The sequence below is a fragment of the Phacochoerus africanus genome, chromosome 11 (genome assembly GCF_016906955.1).
Source record: "Phacochoerus africanus isolate WHEZ1 chromosome 11, ROS_Pafr_v1, whole genome shotgun sequence".
In the NCBI taxonomy this organism is placed as follows: domain Eukaryota; kingdom Metazoa; phylum Chordata; class Mammalia; order Artiodactyla; family Suidae; genus Phacochoerus; species Phacochoerus africanus.
The window spans coordinates 88,685,930-88,712,719 of NC_062554.1; the positions used below are offsets into that span (position 1 = coordinate 88,685,930).

General features: G+C 37.3%; 1 protein-coding gene across 1 annotated transcript in view; it reads left to right on the forward strand.

Moving 5' to 3' along the window:
• ITGB8 (integrin subunit beta 8) overlaps positions 1 to 26,326 on the forward strand; it is a 105,376-nt gene extending 79,050 nt beyond the window's left edge. The window contains exons 9-14 of the mRNA XM_047752506.1: positions 13,553 to 13,687; positions 16,917 to 17,322; positions 20,076 to 20,301; positions 21,812 to 21,918; positions 24,907 to 25,070; positions 25,165 to 26,326. Of these exons, the coding sequence (XP_047608462.1) occupies positions 13,553 to 13,687; positions 16,917 to 17,322; positions 20,076 to 20,301; positions 21,812 to 21,918; positions 24,907 to 25,070; positions 25,165 to 25,287 (1,161 nt within the window). The 3' untranslated portion in view covers positions 25,288 to 26,326. The remainder of the gene's footprint in view (positions 1 to 13,552; positions 13,688 to 16,916; positions 17,323 to 20,075; positions 20,302 to 21,811; positions 21,919 to 24,906; positions 25,071 to 25,164) is intronic.
• The last annotated feature ends 464 nt before the right edge of the window (positions 26,327 to 26,790 follow it).

A 26,790-nucleotide genomic window follows, 5' to 3' on the forward strand; every position in this document is an offset into this window, starting at 1 on the left:
ACACCATGCACATAAATGAAGTCAAAATGGCTTAAGGATTTAAATGTAAGACAAGACACCACAAAACTCCTAGAACAGAACAAAGGCGAAACACTCTTTGACATCAACCATACAAATATTTTCTTAGGTTAGTCTCCCAAGGCAATAGAAATAAAAACAAAAACAAACCAATGAGACCTAATCAATCAAACAACTTACAAGTGTTTTGTTTGTTTGTTTGTTTTGCTTTGCTTTTTAGGTCTGCACCTACAGCATATGGAAGTCCCCAGGCTAGGGGCTGAATTGGAGCTGCAGCTGCCAGCCCAAGTCACAGCCACAGCGACACTGAGCCAAGTCTGTGGCCTACAGTAGAGTTCACAGCAATGCTGGATCCTTAACCTACTGAGCTAGGCCAGGGACCAAACCCCTCATGGATACTAGTAGGGTTCGTCACCCCTAAGCCATGACCAGAATGTCCAAAGTTACAAGCTTTGTACAGTAAAGGAAACCATAAAAAAAATCCAAAAATAAAACCTACGGAATGGGAGAAAATAGTTGAAAAAGATGCAGCTGAAGAGGGCTTAATCTCCAAAATATAAACAACTCATACAACTCAACAGCAAAAAAACAAACAACCCAATTTAAAAATGGGCAGAAGACCTAAATTGACATTTCTCCAAAAAAGACATACAGATGGCCAACAGGCACATGAAAAAATGCTCAACATCACTAATTATTAGAGAAATGCAAATCAAAACTACAATAAGGGACCACCTCACACCGGTCAGAATGACTATTATTAAGTCTACAAATAACAAATGCTAGAGAGAGTGTGGAGAAAAGGGAACCCTACTACACTGTTGGTTGGAATGTAAATTGGTACAATCACTGTGGAAAACAGTATGGAGGTGGCTCAGAAAACTAAATATAGCACTACCGTATGATCCAGCAATCCTACTCCTGGGCATATATTCAGACAAAACTTTCACTCAAAAAGATACATGTGCCCCTATAATCATTGCAACACTATTCACAATAGACAAGACATGGAAACAACCTAAATGTGCATTGACAGATGAATGGATTAAGATGTGGTACACACACACAATGGAATACTAGTCAGACATACAAAACAAAATAGGTGTTCCCGTGGAAATGAATCTGACTAGCATTTATGAGGACGCAGGTTTGATCCCTGGCCTTGCTCAATGGGTTAAGGATTTGGTGTTGGCGTGAGCTGTGATGTAGGTCACAGATGTGGCTCAGATCCCATGTTGCTGTGGCTGTGGTGTAGGCCAGTGGCTACAACTCCAACTCGACCCCTAGCCTGGGAACCTACATTAGTCATGGGTGTGTCCCTAAAATGACAAAATAATGATAATAATAATGCCATGTGAGGCAACATGGATGCAACTAGACATTCTCATACTTCTCATACTAAGTAAAGTAAGTCAGAAAGAGAAAGACAAATACCATATGATATCACTTACATGTGGAGTCTAAAATATGGCACAAATAAACCTATCTACTGAACAGAAACAAACTCATGGACAGAGAGAACAGACTTGTAGTTGCCAAGGGGGAAGGGTAAGGGAGGAGTAAGGGGAGAGGGAGGGAGTGGGATGGACAGGGAGTTGGTGGTTGGTAGATGGGAATTTACGTATAGAATGGATAGGCAATGGGGTCCTCCTGTATAGCACAGGGAACTATATCCAATCACTTGTGATGGAACATGACGTAAGATAATACGAGAAAAAGAATGTGAATGTACATTTATAACTGGGTCACTTTGCTGTATAGCAGAAACTGACAGAACACTGTAAATCAAGTATAATAAAAAAATTTTTTTAAAGATTTAAAGAAACATCTACTCTCTCAACCTAGGTCATTCCTGGATAGGATAATCTCTGCTAAAATACTGTAATAATAGTAACTGTTACTTAATACCACTAAGAATTAGTTACTTTCCATACATGACCTCATTAAATTTGCAAAACCAACCTATAAGGTAAGTATTAGTACTCCCATTGTGAATTTGTAGAACTTCAAAGAAGCTAAGCAAATCTACCAAAGGTCAAACAGCTAACAAGCAGAAGAAGCAGAACCAGAACCTGGGTCTCCCTTAACTCTAGCGTGTGTGTGCTTCCTCCTGTGTGATAATACTTGTTTTTTTTTCTTTACATAGTGTCCAAAGATATTGTTTATTCTACCTTTACTTTATGTGCCATTGATAAACCCTCACTTCCCCAAATCCTCTTATTCTCTTCCTGACACAGTAGAGTTAAAAGTGTCCAACACTGAGAGAAACCTCAGGCTCTATTCTCATTTTCTCCATGGAACATGTCTTTAACTCAGGTACAAAAGAGAAAGGCAGACACAGGTTAGAAAACAAAAGAATTGTTTAAACTTTTTTCTTAAAAATAAATCTTGCGAGATTTTTTATTTTTATTTTTTTTGGCCAAGCAATTGTTCTGTGTCTGAAGACTATGTTGGAAAAAATAAAGAAAACATCTTTAATTATATTTCTTTCTCACTGTTACTAAAAAAAATTCAGAGCCTGGGGAACATTTTATCAAGGAAAATCAAATTTGTGTACAATTCATTACCCTGTGTAGTTTGTTCCCAAAGATAAGCAAAATAAGAAAGGAGATTAATGTGTTAGAAGTCACCCTACTTTTCACAGCACGAACCCAATTATTACTCCCAGGAAGGAATACAAGTTGACAAACTTTCCTGTATATCAGACTGCACCCATGTAAAGGGAATCAGCAGCTTTATTTTTTCATGTTCTTTCTTTGCCTAGGATAAGTGGGTGATGCCCAATCTACCTGCAGTTCTGATTGACCTTAAACAATTTGAAAATACTAGAAAAACCGACAAAAATTCTGGCCAACCAATATTCTTAAGTTGAGAATTTGTTATTATTTTATATAGTCTATATTTTCAAAATTCTTCTGAAATTTCATTTTGTCGTCACGGTCAAAGAAGAACCATTCACAGTTCATTGAAGAAAAAAAGAATAAAAACATTTAATTCTAAATTCTAATTTTCTACATTTTATTTCTATGACTTTTTTATTTTTTTATTTTATTTTTTTATTTTTTTTATTTTCCCACTTGTACAGCAAGGGGGTCAGGTTATCCTTACATGTATACATTACAATTACATTTTTCCCCCAGCCTTTCTTCTGTTGCAACATGAGTGTCTAGACAAAGTTCTCAATGCTATTCAGCGGGATCTCCTTGTAAATCTATTCTAAGTTGTGTCTGATAACCCCAAGCTCCCAATCCCTCCCACTCCCTCCCCCTCCCATCAGGCAGCCACAAGTCTCTTCTCCAAGTCCATGATTTTCTTTTCTAAGGAGATGTTCATTTGTGCTGGATGTTAGATTCCAGTTAGAAGTGATAGCATATGGTATTTGTCTTTGTCTTCCTGGCTCATTTCACTCAGGATGAGATTCTCTAGTTCCATCCATGTTGCTGCAAATGGCATTATGTAATTTTTTTGATGGCTGAGTAGTATTCCATTGTGTATATATACCACCTCTTCCAAATCCAATCATCTGTCGATGGACATTTGGGTTGTTTCCATGTCTTGGCTATTGTGAATAGTGCTGCAATGAACATGCGGGTGCACGTGTCTCTTTAAGTAGAGTTTTGTCCGGATAGATGCCAAGAGTGGGTTTGTGGGTCATATGGAGTTCTATGTATAGATTTCTAAGGTATCTCCAAACTGTTCTCCATAGTGGCTGTACCAGTTTACATTCCCACAAGAGTGCAGCAGGGTTCCCTTTTCTCCACACCCCCTCCAGCACTTGTTATTTGTGGATTTATTAATGAGGGCCATTCTGACTGGTGTGAGGTGGTATCTCATGGTAGTTTTGATTTGCATTTCTCTTATAACCAGCGATATTGAGCATTTTTTCATGTGTTTGTTGGCCATCTGTATATCTTCTTTGGAGAAATGTCTATTCAGGTCCTTTTGCCCATTTTTCCATTGATTGATTGGCTTTTTTGCTGCTGGGTTGTATAAGTTGTTTTATATTTCTAGAAATAAGCCCTTGTCAGTTGCATCATTTGAAACTATTTTTCTCCCATTCTGTAGGTTGTCTTTTTGTTTTCTTTTGGGTTTCCTTTGCTGGGCAAAGCTTTTCAGTTTGATGAGGTCCCATGGGTTTATTTTTTGCTCTCATTTCGATTGCTTTGGGAGACTGACCTGAGAAAATATTCATGATGTTGATGTCAGAGAGTGTTTTGCCTATGTTCTCTTCTAGGAGTTTGATGGTGTCCTGTCGTCTATTTAAGTCTTTCAGCCATTTGGAGTTTATTTTTGTGCATGGTGTGAGGGTGTGTTCTAGTTTCATTGCTTTGCATGCAGCTGTCCAGGTTTCCCAGCAATGGTTGCTGAATAGACTTTCTTTTTCCCATTTGATGTTCTTGCCTCCCTTGTCAAAGATTAGTTGACCATAGGTGTCAGGGTTTATTTCCGGATTCTCTATTCTGTTCCATTGGTCTGTCTGTCTGTTTTGGTACCAGTACCACACTGTTTTGATGACTGTGGCTTTGTAGTTTCTTGAAGTCTGGGAGAGTGATGCCTCCTGTTTGGTTTTTGTTTCTCAGGATTGCTTTGGCGATTCTGGGTCTTTTGTGGTTCCATATAAATGTTTGGATTGTTTGTTCTAGTTCTGTGAAAAATGTCCTGGGTAATTTGATAGGGATTGCACTGAATCTGTAGATTGCTTTGGGTAGTATGGCCATTTTTACAATATTGCTTTTCCCAATCCAGGAACATGGAATATCTTTCCATTCCTTTCCATCTTCTTTGTTTTCTTTGATTAAAGTTTTACAGTTTCTCGGCATATAGGTCCTTTACCTCCTTGGTCAGGTGTATTCGAGGTATTGGATTTTGTGAGGTTGCAATTTTAAAAGGTATTATATCTTTGTATTCCTCTTCTAATATTTCATTGCTGGTATACAGAAATGCAACTGACTTCTGAATGTTCATCTTATATCCTGCTACTTTGCTGAATTTGTTGATCAGTTCAAGGAGTTTTGGGGTTGAGTCCTTAAGGTTTTCTATGTATAGTATCATGTCATCTGCATACAGTGACAGTTTGATCTCTTCTCTTCCTATATGCATGCCTTTTATTTCTTTTGTTTGTCTAATTGCTGTGGCTAGGACTTCCAAAACGATGTTGAAGAGCAGTGGTGAGAGTGGGCACCTGTCTTGTTCCAGATTTGAGTGAGAAGGCTTTCAGTTTTTCCCCATTGAGCATTATATTGCTGTGGGTTTCTCATAAATGGCTTTGATTATATTCAGGAATGTTCCTCTCTACCCACTTTGGCGAGGGTCTTGATCATGAATGGATGTTGGACTCTGTCAAATGCTTTTCTGCGTCTATTGAGATGATCATATGATTTTTGACTTTCTTTGTTAATGTGGTGTATGATGCTGATTGATTTGTGTATGTTGAACCATCCTTGTGAACCTGGGATGAACCCAACCTGGTCATGGTGTATAATCTTTTTGGTATGTTGTTGGATTCGGTTGGCTAAGATTTTGTTGAGAATTTTTGCATCTATATTCATCAATGATATTGGCCGATAGTTTTCTTTTTTGGTGGTATCTCTGTCTGGTTTTGGAATGAGGGTGATGGTGGCATCATAGAATGTCTTTGGGAGTATTCCTTCTTCTTCAACCTTTTTGAAAGAGTTGAAGGAGGATGGGCACCAATTCCTCTTTATATGTTTGATAGAATTCACCTGTGAAGCCATCTGGTCCTGGACTTTTATTTGTAGGGAGTGATTTTATGACCTCTTCAATTTCATTTCTAGTGATTGGTCTCTTCAGTTGGTCTGTTTCTACTTGGTTCAGTTTTGGCAGGCTGTAAGATTCTAGAAAATTGTCCATTTCTTCCAGATTGTCAAACTTGTTGCCATATAGTTGTTCATAGTATTCTCTTATGGTTTCTTGTATTTCTGCTGTATCCATTGTGATTTCTCCTTTTTCATTTATAATTTTGGTTATTTGGGTTCTTTCTCTCTCTTTTTAGTGAGTCTGGCCAGGGGTTTGTCAATTTTGTTTACCTTTTCAAGAACCAGCTCTTGGTTTTATTTCTCTCTATTTTTTTGAGTCTCTATTTTATGATTTCTTCTTTGATCTTTATAATTTCCTTCCTTCTGCTGACTTTAGGCCTTTTTTGTTCTTCTTTTTCTAATTCCTTTAGGTGGAGGTTAAGTTGTCCATTTGGGATCTTTCTTCTTTTTTGAGAAAGGCCTGTATTGCTATAAATTTCCCTCTGAGCACTGCTTTCGCAGCATCCCATAGATTTTGGAGCGGTTTGTGTCTTCATTATCATTTGTTTCTAGGTAGTTTTTAATTTCCTTCTTGATTTCCTCATTGACCCATTGGTTTTTTAGTAGCATGTCGTTTAGCTCCATGCAGTAGGTTTTTTCTCTTTCCTTTTCCCATGGTTGATTTCTAATTTCATGCATGTGGTCAGAGAAGATACTTGAGATAATTTCTATGCTCCTAAATGTATTGAGATTAGCTTTGTGTCCCAATATGTGGTCGATTCTTGAGAATGTTCCATGAGCATTTGAGAAGAATGTGTACTCTGCTTTTTTTGGATGTAGGGTCCTGAAGATATCAATGAAGTCTAACTTTTCTATTGTTTCCTTTAGGATCTCTGTTGCTTTATTGGTTTTCTGTCTAGAGGATCTGTCCATTGATGTGAGGGGGGTATAAGGTCTCCTACTATGATTGTATTCTCATCAATATCTCCCTTTATGTCTGTTAATATTTGTTGTATGTATCTGGGTGCTCCTGTATTTGGGGCATATATGTTGACGATAGTAACATCCTCTCCTTGGATGGATCCCTTAATCATTAAGTAGTGTCCTTTGTTCTTTCTTATGTCTTTTGTTTTAAAGTCTATTTTGTCTGATATGAGCGTTGCAACTCCTGCTTTTCTGTCATGTCTATTGGCGTGAAATATTTTTCCCCACCCTTTCACTTTCAATCTATATGTATCTTCTGTCCTAAGGTGAGTTTCTTGTAGGCAGCATATTGACGGTTTTTGCCTTTTTATCCACTCAGCCACTCTGTGTCTTTTGATTGGGGCGTTCAGCCCATTGACATTTAAGGTGATAATTGATAGATGATTATTTATTGCCATTTGAACCTCGTGTTCCAGTTGATTCTACGGTTCTCCATTCTTCCCTTTTTTTTTTTTTTTTTGGTTGGATGGTCTCCTGTTATTATCTGCTTGAGTGTATTTTTTTTTCATTTTTTTCAAATGCAATATTTGGTTTTGGCTTGTGGTTGCCCTGTTTTTTTAAGTATGCTAACCCTTGCCATAATTGTGTGTTTTAGCCTGATGGTCCTGTAAGTTCAAACACTTCATTACTATATTAAAATTAAGAAGAGAAACATACAAACAAACAAAAAGGGTTATTTACTTCCTAACACCCCTTGCCCACATTTTACGGTTTTGATGACTCTTTTTTATTTTATTTTTTTAATTTTATTTTGTTTGAGGCCTGTTCATGATTCAATCTGTATGCTGGCTTATTTGAGTGACTGTTCTCTGACTGTGGTTTCCTCAGTCCTAGTTCTTCCTCTTCTTCTTTTTTTTCTTTTCTTTTTTCTTCCCTTTCCTTCCTTTCTTTTTGGTTTAGAGAAGCCCTTTCAATATTTCCTTTACCCTGGGTTTTGTGTTGCAGTATTCTTTAAGTTTTTGTTTGTTGGAAAAAATTTTTATTTCCCCTTCTATTTTAAATGACATTCTTGCTGGATAGAGTATTCTAGGTTGCATATTTTTTCCCTTTTAGCACTTTAAATATCTCTTGCCATTCCCTCCTGGCCTGTAGTGTTTCTGTAGAGAAGTCAGCTGATATTCTTATGGGGGTTCCCTTGTAGGTAACATTCTGTTTTTCTCTTGCTGCCTTTAGGATCCTCTCTTTATCACTAACTTTTGCCATTTTTATTATGATGTGTCTTGCTGTGGGTCTATTTGGGTTCAGTTTATTTGGGGCCCTCTGTGCTTCTTGTATCTTGAACCCAGTATCCTTTAGATTTGGGAAGTTTCCATCGATAATTTCTTCAAATATATTTTCCATCCCCTTATCTTTTTCTACTCCTTCTGGAATTCCTATTATGTGTAGATTGGCCCGCTTTGTATTATCCCATAGGTCTCTTATATTGCTTTCCAGTTTTTGATTCGTTTTCTGTCTGTTGACCGGATTGAGTGATTTCCATTATTCCATCTTCCATATCACTGATTCATTCGTCTGCATTATTCATTCTGGTTTTTACTGCCCTTAGTTCCGCTTGCATCTCTGCAAATGAATGTTCTAGTTTTTCTTGGCTCCTCCTTATATGTTCTAGTTCCTTTCGAGGGTATCTGCATTCCTGTTCATATCTTCTCTTAATTCCTTCAGTATTTTCACTATTTCTCTTTTGAACTCCAGGTCTTTCAGACTGCAGAGATCTGTTTCATTGTTGACTGTTTTAGGTGAGTTCTCCTGTTGGTTTGACTGGGGGTGGTTTTCTCTGCTTCTTCATCTTTCTTGTTGTTTTCTTTCTCCTGAGGGAATTGTACTCTCCGTTATCGGGCAGTGTTTGCCTTGTCACTGCCGTGGAATATTTCCTGAGGGCTGGCGTTGTTGGTCAATCTTTTTTGAGGCAGTGTGGCTTTTCTGGAGTGTTGATGGGGCTAACAGTGTTTCTTTGAAGCAAAGGAGGACTTCCTGAGGGCAGACAGGACTGGGAGGTCCACACCACGATGGTAGCAGATTTCACTTAGTCATGCAGAGCTTGCTCTGGTGTTTTTAGACTGTGGGGTTCTTGCAGGGGGTTGGCGGTGTTGGGCAGTTGTTCCTCAGGAGTGCAGCACCCCCTAGGGGCTGGAGCAGCTATCTGGGTCACTGAGAACCTAAGAGGCTCTTCCCTAGGGCAGCCCAACTCAGAAGGATGGCCTGAGAATGTAGGCAGATCTTTTCACAGTCTGGCCAAGCTTGTTGCAGCTTTTCTGGGCTGCAGGGGCTCTTCTAGGGGGCTGGTGGTGCTGAGCAGCTATTCCGCGGGAGTGGGGCACCCCTAGGGGCTTGGGCGGGTAGCAGGGCCACTGGAAACCCAAGAGGCTCCTCCCCAGGGCAGCCCGACTCAGAAAGACCGTCTGAGATCTTTTCCCAGCTTGGCCAGGCTTGTTGCAGCTTTTCTGGGCTGCAGGGGGTCCTGCCTGGAGCTGGCAGTCCTATGCAGCTGATCCACTAGGGCACCCCCTGGGGGCTTGGGTGGGTAGCAGGGCCGTTGGAAACCGAAGAGGCTCCTCCCCGGGACAGCCCGACTCAGAATAACCGTCTGGGATTTAGGCAGATCTATTCACTGCCTGGCTAGGTTTGTTCTAGCTTTTCTGGGCTGCAGGCCTTTTCTCGGGGGCTGGTGGTGTTTGGTGCTACTCTGCGGAAGTGTAGCCCCTCCAAAGGGCAAGCAGGTGTGCAGGGACAGCCCCTGCGGTGGTAGGCTTCAGGCAATTGTTGAGGCCAGCCCTCCTGGATGGCAGGCAGCCCCAGGTTTGGCGAGAGCGTAGGGGGTGGCGGGGGTGGGGGGAGGGGATGCACTGGGAAGCACAGCTTTCAGCTAGCTAGTGGGCCTGTAAGCTTGCTGTGGCGTGGGGGTATTCTATGGGGACCCACCCTTTCTCCTCTCCCCTCCCCAGCACGGGCGCAGACCAGGCTCTTTTCCCAGGTTCCCTCTGATGCGGCTTTCCACTTCCCTGCCCCTAGAGTATTGCTCCCTTCCTCTGCAACAGCTTTGTTTTCTATCTCCCAGGCAATTTCTGCCCCGTCAAATGGTTTCTAGACCTCCCAAGCAGTTTCCGCTCTGCCCCGCGCCCCCCAGCCCGGGGACTAACCTCTGGAGCCTAGGTCTCGGTGCCCAGCCCCCACCCAGGCGTCCCCCAGCCCTTTCTTGGCGACCAACCCTCAGAGGCGAGGTCTCGGTGCCCAGCCCCCACCCAGGCGTCTCAATTTTTGGTGACTGTGCCCGTAGTTCAGATGGTCCCTTCGGTTCTTGATCGGCTTTTCCGTACTCCAACTTACTGCTACACTCTTCTCTGCATCTGGAGATTCCTCCGGTTCGTTTGATCTTTCCCCCGTGTAGGTGACTTTCCAGGGTGCAGGATCCCTTTCTCCTCCACAGTTCCCTTTTGGGAACGCCCGTCCCGCTCGGATTCACCTTCTCTCACTCTCCTCTTTTCTCCCGTTCTGTCATGAACTTCTTGCCATTATTGGAGTTTAGGTTCTTCTGCCAGTGATTGGTTGCTGTTCTGTGCGAGTCATTTATTCTGTAGATGTGCTTTTTTTTGTTGTGTTTGTGGGAGAGGGCGAGCGTGTCCCCCTACTCCTCCGCCATCTTGTCCTCTCTTCTATGACTTTTTTAAAATTGTAAACAAATTTAATACATGGTGAATGTGATTGAATTTTCTTTTTATCCTTTACATCAGCACTTCCGATAGAATTAAAACTATGTAAAAATCACAACTATAACTTAATAGAAATTTAGCTGAAATTAAGAAGCAAAAAATAAATTATATTGAATAAAAAAGAACCATATATCAGAAAAAATAAATTCTACCTCTATACCTGTTAGATATTAAAAGAGAAGCTTACGATTGTATCTGAAACTTAATTTCTAAATCTCAAAACTGGGAAAATTTTTAAATATTTGTTTTCATACCCTACTTGAAAAACACTGGTGTAACCAGCTTAAGCTTTAGAGAAGCAGAATTTCGAAAGGGCAAAAAGAACACTCACAGTATTAGGAATTTCCTTCTGATCTGCCAAACCATCACTATTTCAACACCACTTGTATACCATTAAAAAGTTTCTGGTTTTTTTGCTGAATTTTTTTTCACTTTTTTAAAGTTTTATTGAAGTATAGTTGCTTTACAATGTTGCGATAATTTCTACAGTACAGCAAAGTGATTCAGATTCTTTTCCCACACAGATTATCACAGGATATTGCAAAGAGTTCTCTGTGCATATACATAAGGTCCCTGTAGCTAGTCATTCCATATACCACAGTGTGCATATGCCAATCCCAAACCCCCAATCCATCCCTCCTCCCCACCTGTCCCCTTGGGTTAAGTATAAGTCTGTTTTCAAAGTCTGTGAGTCTATTTCTGCAAATAAGTTCATTTGTAGTCTTTTTTTTAGATTCCACATATAAGTGATATCATATATCATGTTTGCCTTTCACTGTCTAACTAACTTCACTTAGTAAGATAATCTCTAGGTCCATCCACATTGCTGCAAATAGCATGATTTCATTTTTATGCTGAGTAATATTCCACCATATATATATGCCACATCTTATTTATCCATTGCTCTGTTGATAGACATTTAAGTTGCTTCCAAGTCTTGGCTATTGCAAATAGTGCTGCATCAGGATACATGTATCTTTTTGAATTATGGTTTTCTAAAGATAGATACCCAGGAGTGGGATTGCTGGATCATATGATAGCTCTATTTTTTAGTTCTTTGAGGAACCGTTCATACTGTTTTCCATAGCAGTTGTACCAATTTACATTCCCACGAACAGTGTTAGAAATATAGATTTTTTTGATGATGGTCATTCTGGCTAGTGTAAGGTGGTACCTTATAGTAGTTTTGATTTGCATTTCTCTAATAGTTACTGATGTTGAGCATTTTTTCATGTGTTTTTTGGCCATGCGTGTATCTTCTTTGGAGAAATGTCTACTTAGATCTGCCTAAGTTTTGACTAAGTAGTTTGGTTTTTTGAAATTGTTTAATTAAGTGTTTATAGGAAGTTCCCTCATGACACAGTGCGTTAAGGATCCAGCATAACTTCAGCTGTGGCACAGGCCAAAAAGTGATTACAATGTATGAATTCTCCAGTAGATAAAAATGTGATAATCTTACCTAACTCAAATAAGATTTACTAATTTTAGTAAGTACCTTATTCTAAATATTTACTGCCATAATTTCATGAGCGATTATTAATCAATAAGCACATATCTCTTTATTGATTATACAGATGAAGAAGAAAAATTACTCAAGTAAAGAATGGGAATTTCTTTTTCCTTCATACCCTGCTATTTACTTTCTTTCCTTAGGTACATCTTTTCCCTTTCTTTTTTTTTTTTTTTTTTTTGCCTTTTCTAGGGCTGCTTCCACAGCACATGGAGGTTCCCAGGCTAGGGGTCAAATCAGAGCTGTAGCCACCAGCAGAGCCAGAGCCACAGCAACGCGGATCTGAGCCGCATCTGCAACCTACACCACAGCTCACGGCAACGCTGGATGCTTAACCCACTGAGCAGGCCAGGGATCAAACCTGCAACCTCATGGTTCCTAGTCAGACTGGTTAACCACTGTGCCATGATGGGAACTCCTCCCTTTCCTTTGGTTTACAGGTATAAGTTAAACATTTTTGCCTATGGTAGAGTCTTAGTTTTATGAGATGAAATACAGATCTACAGAATATATTTAATGTATCTAGAATTTTTAGAACTCAGAGACTGGAAAAAATTAGATGTGCTTGATATATATTAGAATTACATAGGTATTTTTTGAGTCATTGTATAAATGAGTGAATGATTTTATGCCCACTAAGGGGCCATATTTCAATATTAAAGAATGGAACAAATTTGATTGACATAAACAAGTCCCAGTGATTTGGCAAAAATCCTAGATCATTTCTGGAGAATTTACAAAGCCAAAACTGGAAGGTATTTCTTATAACTATAGGATAGAAATGGCATCTCTAAAATTTACCTTTCAGTTCTATATCAATAAGGGCATTTTAGCTTTCATGATAGATAGTCTCAAGTGTTTGAAAACTGAAATTTCTTTAATAACTATATGTCAGAAGCATGTTCCAGATTTTAAGCTGTCAAGATTTACCATCTGTGATGATATTCTCAATGTTTTATTTAAATGTTACCACAAAATATAAATATTATTGGATGAAAAGGATAATTTTTATAACATGTGTTGAGTAAGAAATATCTGTGAGGTGATCAAAATGTAGATATGGAAATATGTGAAAAACAGAGCAATTTAAAAGCAAATAATCTAATCCATCAGTATTTTTAATGTATTTCAAAAGTAACTGGGTCATTATGTGTAAAATGTTTTCATTTATCCTTTTATAGTAGACAGATTCTTTGATTTAGTTAAATATTAAATCTAGAATGACACAACAAACTTAACTGTTTAGCTGCTTACATTTGAAACTGCTATAGCATACAATTTAAAAATGTCTTCTCTAGACTTGTGGCTGCCTGATGGGAGGGGGAGGGAGTGGGAGGGATCGGGAGCTTGGGCTTATCAGACACAACTTAGAATAGATTTACAAGGAGATCCCGCTGAATAGCATTGAGAACTTTGTCTAGATACTCATGCTGCAACAGAAGAAAGGGTGGGGGAAAAAATGTAATTGTATGTATACATGTAAGGATAACCTGACCCCCTTGCTGTACAGTGGGAAAATTTTAAAAATTATTAAAAAAATAATAATAAATAAATAAATAAAAATGTCTTCTCTGCAGAAACTAATTTCAGAAGTGAAAGTTCAGGTGGAAAACCAGGTAAAAGGCATCTATTTTAATATTACTGCCATCTGTCCAGATGGGACCAGAAAGCCAGGCACAGACGGATGCAGAAATGTGACAAGCAATGACGAAGTATGTGAATGTGTATTTTTCCCATTTAAAGTAAACTAAGTTGTTTGACATGCTTTTTCACAGAAAAATCAAATCATTCTGGAAAACTTTCCCTACTACTGACCTCAAGAATCTTACTTACATTTCAAAGTAACTTACTGTCTATTCGCAAAGTTCCTACTAGTAACTCCATTGACTATTTTCTCAAACTCTCTAATTAAAATAAATAAATCTATATCATATTAAATAATTATTTAATAACTTTAAACTTAGATGTCACAGCCAGGAAATATTATGAAATCACATCTCTTCAAACAAGTAGTGTTTACACTTATGATGATGATAGTAACTTTTTCTTTCAAATCTGAAAATTCTCCAAGTAAATGTGAAGTTGAAGGTAAAAATCCACAGACAAAAATGGAAGTGATGAAGCCGTTGATAAAGCTGACAAAATCTTTCTCTTTATGATTGTACCAACACACTTTCATTGTCTCAATACAATGATCTAAGCAGTAGGGAAATTTGCTAAGAACAAAAAGAAGTGTTATCATTTAACTGAGAAGAAATGAATTGTGGAAAAAAGAGGCCCAGATTATAGTAGCATCAGGAAATAGGACTGGGGGAGATAAGGATTCTCCTAGGATTGGCACAAGAGAGAGCAAACACACAGATATTTTCCTTTAAAAGAAATTCTAGTAGAATGAAGTGATTTTTAGTGAATCATTTATCTCTTGAGGCATCAGCTGCCTCCTTTTTAAAAAAACAGCTTTAACTAGAAGATTTTCTAATCCCTCTTCCATCCATCTCTAAGGTTCTATGATGTTCTTATTTTAATATCATGCTATAGAGAAAGAGTTATTAAAAGAGGTTAAAAACACTTAAGATTCTGGGAGTTCCCGTCGTGGCTCAGTGGTTAACAAATCCGACTAGGAACCATGAGGTTGCAGGTTCGATCCCTGGCCTTGCTCAGCGGGTTAAGGATCCGGCATTGCCGTGAGCTGTGGTGTAGGTTGCAGACGCGGCTCGGATCCCACTTTGCTGTGGCTCTGGCGTAGGCCGGTGGCTACAGCTCTGATTCAACCCCTAGCCTGGGAACCTCCATATGCCACGGGAGCGGCCCAAGAAATGGCAAAAAGACAAAAAACAAACAAACAAACAAAAAAAACCAAAAGCAAAACACTAAGATTCTAAGATTGAATAAAGGAGAATCTTTGTCATCTTAAGTCACAATATACTTATCCCTCTGGGAAGTTTAGAATCTGCAAGAAGTATAGTTGCTCCAAAAGCTGTATATTTGAAATTAATTATTTAGTTTCTAATTCTGTAGGCTCCTCCGTAATCACTTGTTGAATTTTGTTCAAAAAACCTTATATACCAGTTTACCAGTTTTGATTTCCACTGCATAGAGAGAAAATTTTGTGCTAGCAAAAGATAGTACTGTTACTTTCTGAGAAGGGGTTACCTTCTTAGAAGTAGTTCTTTCAAAATCAGTTTTGGCAGAATGGTTTTCCTTGCTTCTTTCCTCTTTTCTTTTTCTTATCTACATCTCTTTTCCCCTCATTTTCAACCAAGTAGTATAAACTGTCTGACTCTCAGGAAGTCATATGATCTCAATTATATAAGCCCCAAGTTTTGTTCTATTAATATTTGTGGGACCACATTACCCTAGAATCTGTGAATCCTTAGTATCTTTAAAGAGAAAAAAATTTCAATCACCAATCATACAGATTTTAATATTATGAGACTAACTCTAATTCTGAATGGATATATATAATATATGTCTAATTACAGAGCTATCATATAACTGTGTGTATGTGTATGTGTGTAGGCCTTCTGGTTAGGATAACTATCTCGATCTCTATATACATCCATCTATCTATCTATCTATCTATCTGTCTATCTATCTATAGAAAGAGAATCTCTATATATTCATATGTATATATATATATATATCATCCTATCATCCACATATCTATCCATCCATATTATCTATTTAATCTCTCTCAAAAAATCTTAATCCTAGCATAAATTATTTTTATATTGTAAAGTATCTCAGTCTAACAAGGAAAAAAAAAAAAATAACATTCTATGTACCAAATTTGAAGATCAGAAGGTAAGTTATCAAATTCAGACACATTAAGCCAATTGTGTTGTGTGGAAAGGAAAAAATAGAGAAAAATGAAAAATTTGTTATGAGAAAGAAATTCTGTAGTTTCATGAGAGGAACCAATTGCAGACAGGTCAGATCCTTAGTTACGGACTAACATCTTCCACTGAGCAAATGTATGACCTTGAATTGAGATGATAACATCTAAAAGTGAGAGTCCTAAATCTCTTTCCCTTCAGTAACTTGAGGAAAAGTCCCACGTTTTCCTCTTAACCCCATGTATAAACTAAAATTTAACTCCGAAACTTTACTTGGGTCCCTGGAAAATAGAAGCAACATAAAAATTGTTCCTTTGAACAATTATTCATTTTAGGATTTTAAACCAGTGACTTTAGTTTATTTGATCTATCTCCAGTGCCAAATATTTTCAGTAACCCTACATTTTAAGCACTGAACCCAGAAAATGGTCTATTCTCTCTCAAGTTTGCTAAGAATTCAACTTAAGATATAAATTAATGATCAGATGTAGAGCAAACATTTCAAAGAGGCTTGAACTCATGTCCATTTAATGGTGCAATATAGACAACTCACAGTTATTGCATCCTTTAACTTTCCAGCTCATTTAATTAGCAAATGCATGAAATTGTATTTTTTTTGTTATTTTTTTATTTGTTTGTGTTTGGTCTTTTTTTTTTTTTTTTTTTTTTTTTTTTTGCTTTTTAGGGCCTCGCTCATGATATATGGAGGTTTCCAGGCTAGGGGTCGAATCAGATATGTAGCTGCCAGCCTATGGCCTACGGACTACGCCACAGCAATGTCAGATCCAAGCCGCATCTGCAACCTACACCACAGCTCACAGCAACGCTGGATCCTTAACCCACTGAGGCCAGGGAACGAACCTGTATCCTCATGGATGCTAGTCAGATTTGTTTCTGCTGAGCCACGATGGGATCTCTGGAAATACATGAAATTTTAAAAGTATGTCATATCTATATATGAAAGAGCATGCATGTGTAATTTATAAATATTAATTTCTATAAGATGATATATTATTGATTTAAAATGTCATTAACAGATATAATATTGGTAATAAAATAATCAAGACATATAAATATACTTTCTTCCCCCTACCCACAAATTTAGGTTCTTTTCAATGTAACAGTTACAATGGAAAAATGTGATGTCACGGGAGGAAAAAGCTATGCAATAATCAAACCTATTGGTTTCAATGAAACCACTAAAATTCATATACACAGAAACTGCAGCTGTCAATGTGATGACAGCAGAGGACTTAAAAGAAAGTGTGTAGAAGAAACTTTTCTGGATGCCAAGTGTTCCCAGTGTGATGAGAATAAATGTCATTTTGATGAAGATCAATTTCCTTCTGAAAGTTGCAAGTCACACAAGGATCAACCTGTTTGCAGTGGTAGAGGAGTTTGTATTTGTGGGAAATGTTTATGTCACAAAATTAAGCTTGGAAAAGTGTATGGAAAATACTGTGAAAAGGATGACTTTTCTTGTCCATATCACCATGGAAATTTGTGTGCTGGTGAGTAGAAATATGTATATGCAGTTATTTATATAGTTATATATTAAACTACCATATATATTAAAGTATCTTTTAATCATTTTTATAATTATCAACTTTGAATCTGAATTTAATATTTAAACTTTCTAAGTCTGTGAAATTATGGCATGGCCACACATTTAAAGTACATGATTCTGATATTTATATTTTAAATTATTTTGTACAGGAAATACTTAAAAATTAAAACCAAAAATTAACAGTTATTTTCAAATATGCCTTGACCTTGTAAATACATATTCCAGAAAAGGAAATTACCGCTAATGTTTGACAGATTTTCTATAATTGGGTTATTCTTCTAGAAGGATCTGATTCATTCCCATAAGTGGTCACTTCATCTTTCTCAGAGGATAGTAAACTACAAAAATATACTTTTAATTTAGTGTAAAATTTTTAATGCATTATTATAGATGGCATTGGAAATCTGTAGTAATTTAAACCTCTCTAGTTTATTTTTATAACAATGCCAGCAACAGATTTATCAAAGGACAATATTCTTCAAGAAAATACTGGTTTCATGAGAAATCTAGATTAGTCCCAGAGCTCACACACAGAACAAACTTAAAAATGAAATAATTTAAAACAAAAATATCAGAAGTAAAAAAGAAAATATATATACATATGTCAAAGGTAATTTTTGGCTAATTCAGTTTACTGCCACCTAGAGGTTAGATTCTAGAAAATATATGCAATACTTGAAAATTAATACAAAATATTGTTTTTAAATGAATTAATTTTTTTCTGTGAGTGTTCTAAATCCATTATTAAAACACCTTTTTAATGCTTCCACTTTTGTAAGCAAATATTAGTTAAATTATTGATGAAGTGAAATACTTCATTGTCATAAGCATATGGAAAGTTACAAACCTATACAAAATAAAATTTTATTCTTATGTAAATGAAAATTTGCCCTATATCACATACATATATGATACAAAATATCATTTTTATTCTCTCTATACACACTTTTTATATTCCAAACATTTATTTAGCTGTACCTATTATCTGGGTAGAATGGATTATAGATGATTTTAGAACAAACCCACAATTGTCATCTAACTTTTTAGTGCTAATCCTGTTAGGGACAGGGAAGAAAATGAATTCTGAGATTATCATTTCCTACAGTTATCAATATCTCAAAGAAGTTTGAAACACACTGAAAATCTCAGTCTCTGTTTATAGTAAAATATCAAAGATCAATGTACTGGTCTTTCTATATGACTATGATCCTACTGACCCACAGGCAGTTGAAAATCTGCTTTGAATTATCTGTATGTAAGTTATAAATGCAAACTGTAGGCTGACAAGCATTTTATTCACTAGTCTCCTTTGAGAATAAAAACACATGTTCACAGGTCTGCTGGCGAGGATTAGGAGTGCAGCCCATATACGAGAACCAGGTCTGGCAGGCCATTTGTTTGGCCTGGATATCATTAGTTTTACACTTAACAAATTGAGCTGATCCAACAGTAGATGCAATGGAACAGTTACCCTATGAGGTACTCTGCAATAAAGGGAGAGGGGAGGAAGTCAGGAAGTGAGGGAAGGAAGGAAAAAATGAGAGAGGGAGGGAGTGAGGGAAGGAGGGAGAGTGAAGAGAAAACAAGGAAAGAAGGAAGGAAGCAAAAGTCTGTGGCCACCCACATAAACCTGAAAAACATAGCAGTGCTGTAAAATGTACCCCCTCTTGAAGATTTATAGTTCACATTAGCATATTAAATCCTGGATACTTCCTGCAGGCTAAAATCCATTTAACTATGTTTGACCAGTGTTTTTCCTCAATTCCAACATGCGCACACATACCACCTTACTCTCTCTCTTGCTTTCTCTTATTTACCATCTAGTAACAGCTCACAGTGTACTTTAAGACATGCCCCACTAACCTGCTAAATAATGTCTTAAAGATGTGAAAGGATTATTTTAACTTTCCCAGAGATCTTGTCTTTAAACATGGCACTAGCACAACTGAAGCATTAAAAGGGTCTGCCCCATGGACCTTACAGTTAGCCCAGGCCCTAAGCAATAATGAGCAACTAAGGGAATAAATTCTGGGAGTTCCTGTCATGGCCCACCAATAACAAACCCAACTAGTATCCATGAGGACTTGGGTTTGAGGATCCTCAGTGGTTTAAGGATTCGGTGTTGCTGTGGGCTGTAGTGTAGGTTGCAGATGTGGCGGGGATGCTGCATTGCTGTAGCTGTGGCATAGGCTGGCAGCTGCAGCTCTGATTTGACTCCTAACCCGGGAACTTTCATATGCTGCAAGTGTGGCCCTAAAGAACAAAAAAAAGAGAGAGAGAGAAAATTACAGAAGCTATTCATAAAATTCCATTGTTTTTCAGATTTAAAATCACACAATTAACATTACTTCAGCCTCTAGAGCTTCTTTATATTTTGTGTGTTTTTAATTTAAAACTAAATGCATGGTGACCTTCAAGTAGTTGGGCAGCCATTTCAAGTAGAAGGACAGAGGGCAAAATTCATAATTTTCAACACAATAGATTAGCATGGAGAAATTATCTATGATAGAACAGCTTTGAAAATAGACACTTCTAAGTCCTGGTATTGTTTATGTTAGACAAATAGAAAATGATGCTGTTTCCATTCACTTGACTGTCAGTGTGTTTCCATGGAGATAAAAGGGGAATTCATGCTTGGAAATGCTTTATAAAGTTGGTGACCTCAATAACCTAGGTCTTGGAGTGTCATTTTTGCAGGGCATGGAGAGTGTGAAGCAGGCAAATGCCAGTGCTTCAGGGGCTGGGAAGGGGATCGGTGCCAGTGCCCATCAGCATCGACCCAGCACTGCGTCAATCCAAAGGGCCAAGTGTGTAGTGGAAGAGGCACATGTGTATGTGGCAGGTGTGAATGCACCGATCCCAGAAGCATCGGCCGTTTCTGTGAACATTGTCCCACATGTCACACAGCCTGCAATGAAAACTGGTATGTTTTCTGATTCCAAACACAAAGCAGCCTGTCATTATAGCCATGTTCGACCTTTTCTATTTTGCCTACCTTAACCAAAAAGTTGCTGGATTTTCTGTAGATAAATTGTTATCATCATGCTAAAAAGTAACTGCATAAGGAATTTAAGACTTAGAACACTTAGATTCCAATCTTTGGCCATTAGATAGCTGTGGAAGCATGAGAATTTATCTAGGTATTCACTATCTTTTTTGAAATTGTTTTTTTTCCTAAGAATAATAATCAGTGTTCATCAAGGCTCATTTGGGTTTTGTCCTCCAGCTTTATTGAGATATAATTGACATGTAATCTCATGTAAGTTTAAGATGTACAATGCAATGATTTAGGGACTGGGTGCTTCCCAGCTTACTATTAATTAGCTATTGGATTTATGGCAAGTTTTAAAAAATTCTCGGAGTTCCCATTGTGGCACAGTGGTTAATGAATCTGACTAGGAACCATGAGGTTGCAGGTTCGATCCCTGGCCTCGCTCAGTGGATTAAGGATCCGGCGTTGCCGTGAGCTGTGGTGTAGGTCACAAACGCGGCTCAGATCCCAAGTTGCCGTGGCTCTGCCATAGGCCGGCGGCTGCAGCTCTGATTCAGTCCCAGCCTGAGAACATCCATATGCTGGGGGAGCAGCCCTAGAAAAGGCAAAAAGCCAAAAAAAAAAAAAATTCTCTGTGCCTCAGTTTCATGATATCGAAAGCAAGGATAAAAATAATACCTTGGTATACTTCTATGAAATATTCAATTAGATGTTCATGCAAAAAAATCTAAATCTTTGTACTTGGTGTACAGTAATCATAGAATAAATGCTGGGTGTTATTCTTTTTTATTTCTATTCATTTAAAGATAAAGAGTGATGGCTATGAAGCACTCTAGAAAGAACTTACAAGTGAAAAGTGACATATTAAATAGCAGTGACATTGTTTTCTGTCATTAATTAATCTTCCAATAACAATTTGAGTCCTGCTCAAAGGTCACTTCTATATGTATCACTGTGCCTTCCAATTTATTTAAAAAGACATGCAAGTAAAACTTTAAAATTATGCATAGTAGTTATGTAACTCACTAGGAACATAATGATGGAGGTATTTCTAATGAACCCAACCAAAATTTGAACTGTATATTCATTGCTAAATTTTTCTAGTAGTATCATGATATTCATCTTCATTTGGGCTAGTTGATTTCATTTTTGATTTTGCAGTAAGGGTATCTTACTCATTTCCTAGAGATGTTCTTCTCAGTACAGAAAAGTTATTATTTTGACTTTATACATTAAAATATTTTAGGTGGTTAGAATGTAATTTTGCCATGGTATTACATTCAGCCAAGATTACAAATAAATCTCATAGCTTTCTTGCCCAGTTTTACAAGCTGCTGTCCTAAAGCAGTATACTATTTTGTTATTTTATTTTCTATAGAAAATACTACAGGATACAACCTTTTAAAAAATTAAATGTTTTCACTTTTGTTTTCCCTTACAGGAATTGTGTGCAATGCCTTCACCCTCACAATCTGTCTCAAGCTATACTTGATCAGTGTAAAACCTCATGTGCTCTCAAGGAACAGCATTATGCAGACCAAATGTCAGGTAAACAAAAGTTTAATAATCAAAGCACTGAAGAGTATCTATAGAGAATCATGTTGCCCAAAAGGGTTTATAATCGACCATCCTAAAAAAAGAACTAATTGCTTCAGTGTCTTCAATCTCCCAGAAATGGTACTCTATAAAACTATCTGAGGATGGTTTCCACTGTTTGGCTAAATTGTTACATCTCCCTTCTCAGCAGCTAAATTCCCATGCTGTGCACCTCCATGGAATTCTGCCAAGTTTTCTAGAGAGGCCTCATTGAGCTAAGAACAGGAGTTTTCTATACAGAATCCATTTTACCCTTAGAGACAAGTTCTATGGAGCCACAATTATCCTTCACAACCCAGACTTGCTTCCAGGTATAACCATCCTCATGTCAAACCGACATTTACTTTCATGTTTCAGGTGATGCCAAAAATCCTAAGCAGCAATGATCTGCTTTTGCAAAAAAACTTAATTACAAAAGGGCCATTCTTTCCTGATAATTTTCACTCTGATATAAATATAACTTAGAGATGAATGAATATAAACATGGTATGAAAAGGGTTTAGAAATTTTAGTCTGATGTCCTTAGCTTAAGGCATGTCCCTTGACACTAGTAGTTAAGAAAGATCGCCCTCTTACAAAATCTCCCCAAGCCTCAATTTCCCTATCACTAAAATGGAGATAATAATACCAACTTCAAAAAGTTGTATGAACATAAATAAGCCAGTGAACATTTAAAAAAATAAATTAAAAGATGATACATGAATGAAACAAACATGAGGAAGCTGTGTTCAGAGACCATTTTATATAAAAGTTCATTAGAACCCAAAAGCCAGCACCTCATTTTGTGTAGGTGTAAGGTGTTAAACTACATGTGAATTAGAAATGAAGCTTGAAATCATGTATTCAGTGAAAACATTCTTACTACCGCTAGTATATCTAGTTTCTCCTCCAACCTGTAAGAATAATTCCAGGTCTTAGACAGATTGCACATAATAAACTCTCTCCAGTGTTTTGTTTCCCTCTCCCCTCACAGTGACAGTAATCTTAGCTCACTGAATTTGGCTCTGAAAAGAGCCCTGCCAGCTGGGGCTGAAGCAATCACACCCGAAAGCCAAGTGCCTTTGCTAATAAATAGAGCCCTATTGTCAACATGTCATTTATTAGGTTAAGTAAACAAACCTACTCTGACTTAAATACGGTTACAAAAAGTATTCCCTTAATGCTCCTTAGGAAAAGCCCTTGCTTAACCTAAACTAAGAAAAGAGTCATGGCCAGAGCTAAATGTTTGGCCCTCCAAGGCTAAAAATTTAAGAATGCATACAGATTTGAACCCTGAAAATGTCCTCCAACCTCTCATTAGAAATATTTGTAAAATGTATTACTAGCTAGGGATCGCTCCTCCCCTTCACAACTACTGTGCAAGGAGAGGGAACTGCATTTTTTTTTTTTTTTTTTTAGCTACCTCTATTATCTACCCACTTGATCACACTTAAAGGGTATTCTTTTGATCTTTCTGGCTAAGGTCCTACTAGGCAAGAAGCCAATAAGTGAGATCAAGCCACATGCCCTCTTAGCTGATTAAGCAGTTACAAGTCACTGAAGGGAAATGAAAGGCGTGCATGTCATGAACCCAGGCACCACCAAGAACACCACCTTTGAATAGAGAGGGCATCTTGGATTCTCTCTGTAAGATTGCAACAAAGGGAGACTTGTACTTGTGTTTGGTGCTTCTATTCCCTTTAGCCTTTCCTTCAAGGAACCTTATCATTACAACCAAGAGAAAACTGGGCTCTAAGTCTTCCCACTTGGCGAAGAGCCCTTGTCCTTGTTACTGAGTTCTTGGCTTATTCAAGAACATGCTTGGTCCTCCCTCGGAATTCAAACAGAAATCACTCTTGATTGGGTGACTGCTCTTCTAAGCCTTAGTAGGTCCCTTCTCAAAAGACTTCCCAAGAAAACTTTTAGACATTTAGGTGAAGTCCTCAAAGTTTGGAGAATGGGCAGAAAACACACGCTTCTTTAGGCCAGAAGGTAATTTTATGAATGTGGAGCAGGTGGTGAATTTTGTGGAATACTTGTGCATTGCGCAACCAGGTTCCTCTTAGACTAGGGTAATACCTCTGGCAGCCACAGAGCCTGTAAACTTTCCAACTCAAGTTTGCCAAGGACGTAGGACTGAAACAGAGACCTAGCATGCCCCTCCTCTTAATGCAGCATTTCCTTTTCCAGCTAGTAATTATTTGTTCTTGAAAAAACATACAGTGGAATTTTTAAAAGCAAAATAGAATAGGTTTGGTCAACAGACAAGTGAAAACTAAATTGACAAACACTGAGGAAAGAGATTTCAGTTTTATTTTCCCAAACTGTACACCCCCACTTCCTGAAGAAGCTATGTGTAATAATAATGAAAACTTGCACTGGTTTCAAAGGAAACATTTATTCATCTATTAGAGTAGTAAAGATTTTAGCTTCTGCAGATGTTTATTTTCCATTACTGATGTGCAACAAATGAAGAGAAAGCCTAACAAGAGAAATATATGCTAATGCACAGAGCTGTTAAACATTTTTTTAAATCCTATTTTCCACTTAGTGATCAAGTGGAAATGATCAGTAGTGATCAGTGTGTAGTGATCAGTATACACCACAAAAACCGTCCCTCTCTCTGTCATAAATAAAATGATACTTAGTTAAGGGATATGGACATATCCCAGTTAATACAATTAAGGAATCAAGCTGCAGAGAAATAATCTTATTGAATACCTTAACTGTGGCTATTGTCCAAAGGAGAGTTTTCTGTTGAAAATATTTTATTAATGAGTGTGTAATAAAGTTAGTTTACTTTTTGAATCAACAGTAATGGCAGTCCTCTTTTTGAAAACGTAGATTTGCACAATATCTATGATCCTATTAATTGAGACAATGAACATTATTTACTTGTTAGAATCCTTTGGTTTATTCATTCCAAATTTTTAACCCATTTATTTGTTTGCTTCTTTACAGAATGTTTCTCTAGCCCAAGCTATTTGAGAATATTTTTCATCATCTTCATAGTTACATTCTTGATTGGGTTGCTTAAAGTCCTTATCATTAGACAGGTTATACTACAATGGAATAGTAATAAAATTAAGTCCTCGGCAGATTACAGGGTATCAGCCTCAAAAAAGGTCAGTGAATTCTAAAAAAGGATTACTATCAGTATGTTATTGTCTAGTTTTAATATTTAGGCTCTTAATTAATGAATATTTCTTCTCCCTCAAGGACAAGTCAATTCTACAAAGTGTTTGCACAAGAGCGGTCACCTACCGACGTGAGAAACCTGAAGAAATAAAAATGGATATTAGCAAATTAAATGCTCATGAGACTTTCAGGTGCAACTTTTAAAAAGATAAAAAAAAAAGTACTTTATAGGAAACTGGATTTTTAATAATTGCTCCTACAAATTTTTTGAGAAGTCACAGAGGAGACAAATTTTCTAGATCATGCCAGTTGCTAGTATTTCACTCGATTGAAGACTGACAAGCATCCTCATCATCATGTGACTCACACTGCTGCTGAATTTTTCAGAGAAAAATGTGTCTTACTACTGTTTGATACTAGTGTCATTGTAGCACTTTACTGTAATATATAACTTATTTAGATCAGCATAGAATGTAGATCATCTGAAGAGCACTGATTACACTTTACAGGTACCTGCCATTCCTACACTTCTCAGAGAGACAATGCTGTGAGATAGTTTTGGCATTGTGTCACTACAAGGGTACAGTAATCCCTGCACCAAATAGGCAGATGGAAAAAATAATAAGGCAGTCATACTAATGTTGCCAAATACTTCAACAATTGGCAATGAATAAATAAGAACAGCTAGCTAGATGAATAAATGGTTAGTTTTTACTCATTCAAGAGGAACAGATAATACCTTAATCTTGAGGGATACTGCTTTTCAAAGTGTAGTTTTATGCATGTGTGTTTGTTTCCTTCTTTTTATAAGATGGATACTAATTCCAACGTTCTTTCCTCTTTGCCTTTATATTTTGGTTTTCTTTCTTATAAGATAGGTTTATATATGTCACAGATGACTGGATTAAATAAGTGCTAAGTTACTACTGCCATAAAAACCTAATAATACAATGTCACTTTATCAGAATACTGATTTTAAAAGCTGAATGTTCAATAAGGGAAACAGTCAACTAACATCAAAATCTGAATAGTTTTGTTGCTTGCATATGTGGAGTTTTACATCTTCTTACCTGGTAAACTGGATGGTTTTCATCATTTCCTGTGTCTAAACATCAGGTTGAAATTCCCAAGATATTAAGAAACTCTGCCTCAAGCAAGTGCCACACTTTCAAATGTGTTTTCTCCAATATTTACTCAAAGTAGAGAATAGCATTTTTCAAATTAAAAGCAATATTAAGCTATATTATTTTTGCCTTTAAACATTCTTTTCCTGAATCACCACAATTCCACCCACTAGAATTCTAAAAGTGTACAATTGGAGGCAGCTAGACAATATCTTAGAAATAAGCTAATTCACCCTGTCAGTCAGTCAGGGAATAGAGGCTCAGAAAGTTTAAATGATTTGTTAAAAACCCCCAAGTGACTAAGTGACAGCAAAGAGAACTATTTTCTTATCATCAGGCCAGTGTTTGACTACCTCTTGAATCTTTAAACTATTCAATTGGCAAGTATTTTAAAATGTGATTTACTGAAGTTTTAAGTATATGGCCATGAGAAAATTTCAAGGCAAAGCAGAAAAAAGTAATTCAAAGAGAATTGTCCATGGTTGCTTCTAGTTTTTCTGCTAATTAGCTTCTAAGAGACTTCATCATGGCCTAACTAGAGGGAAGTCCTTTCACACCATAATCTGTGTGAATGGCGCCCCCT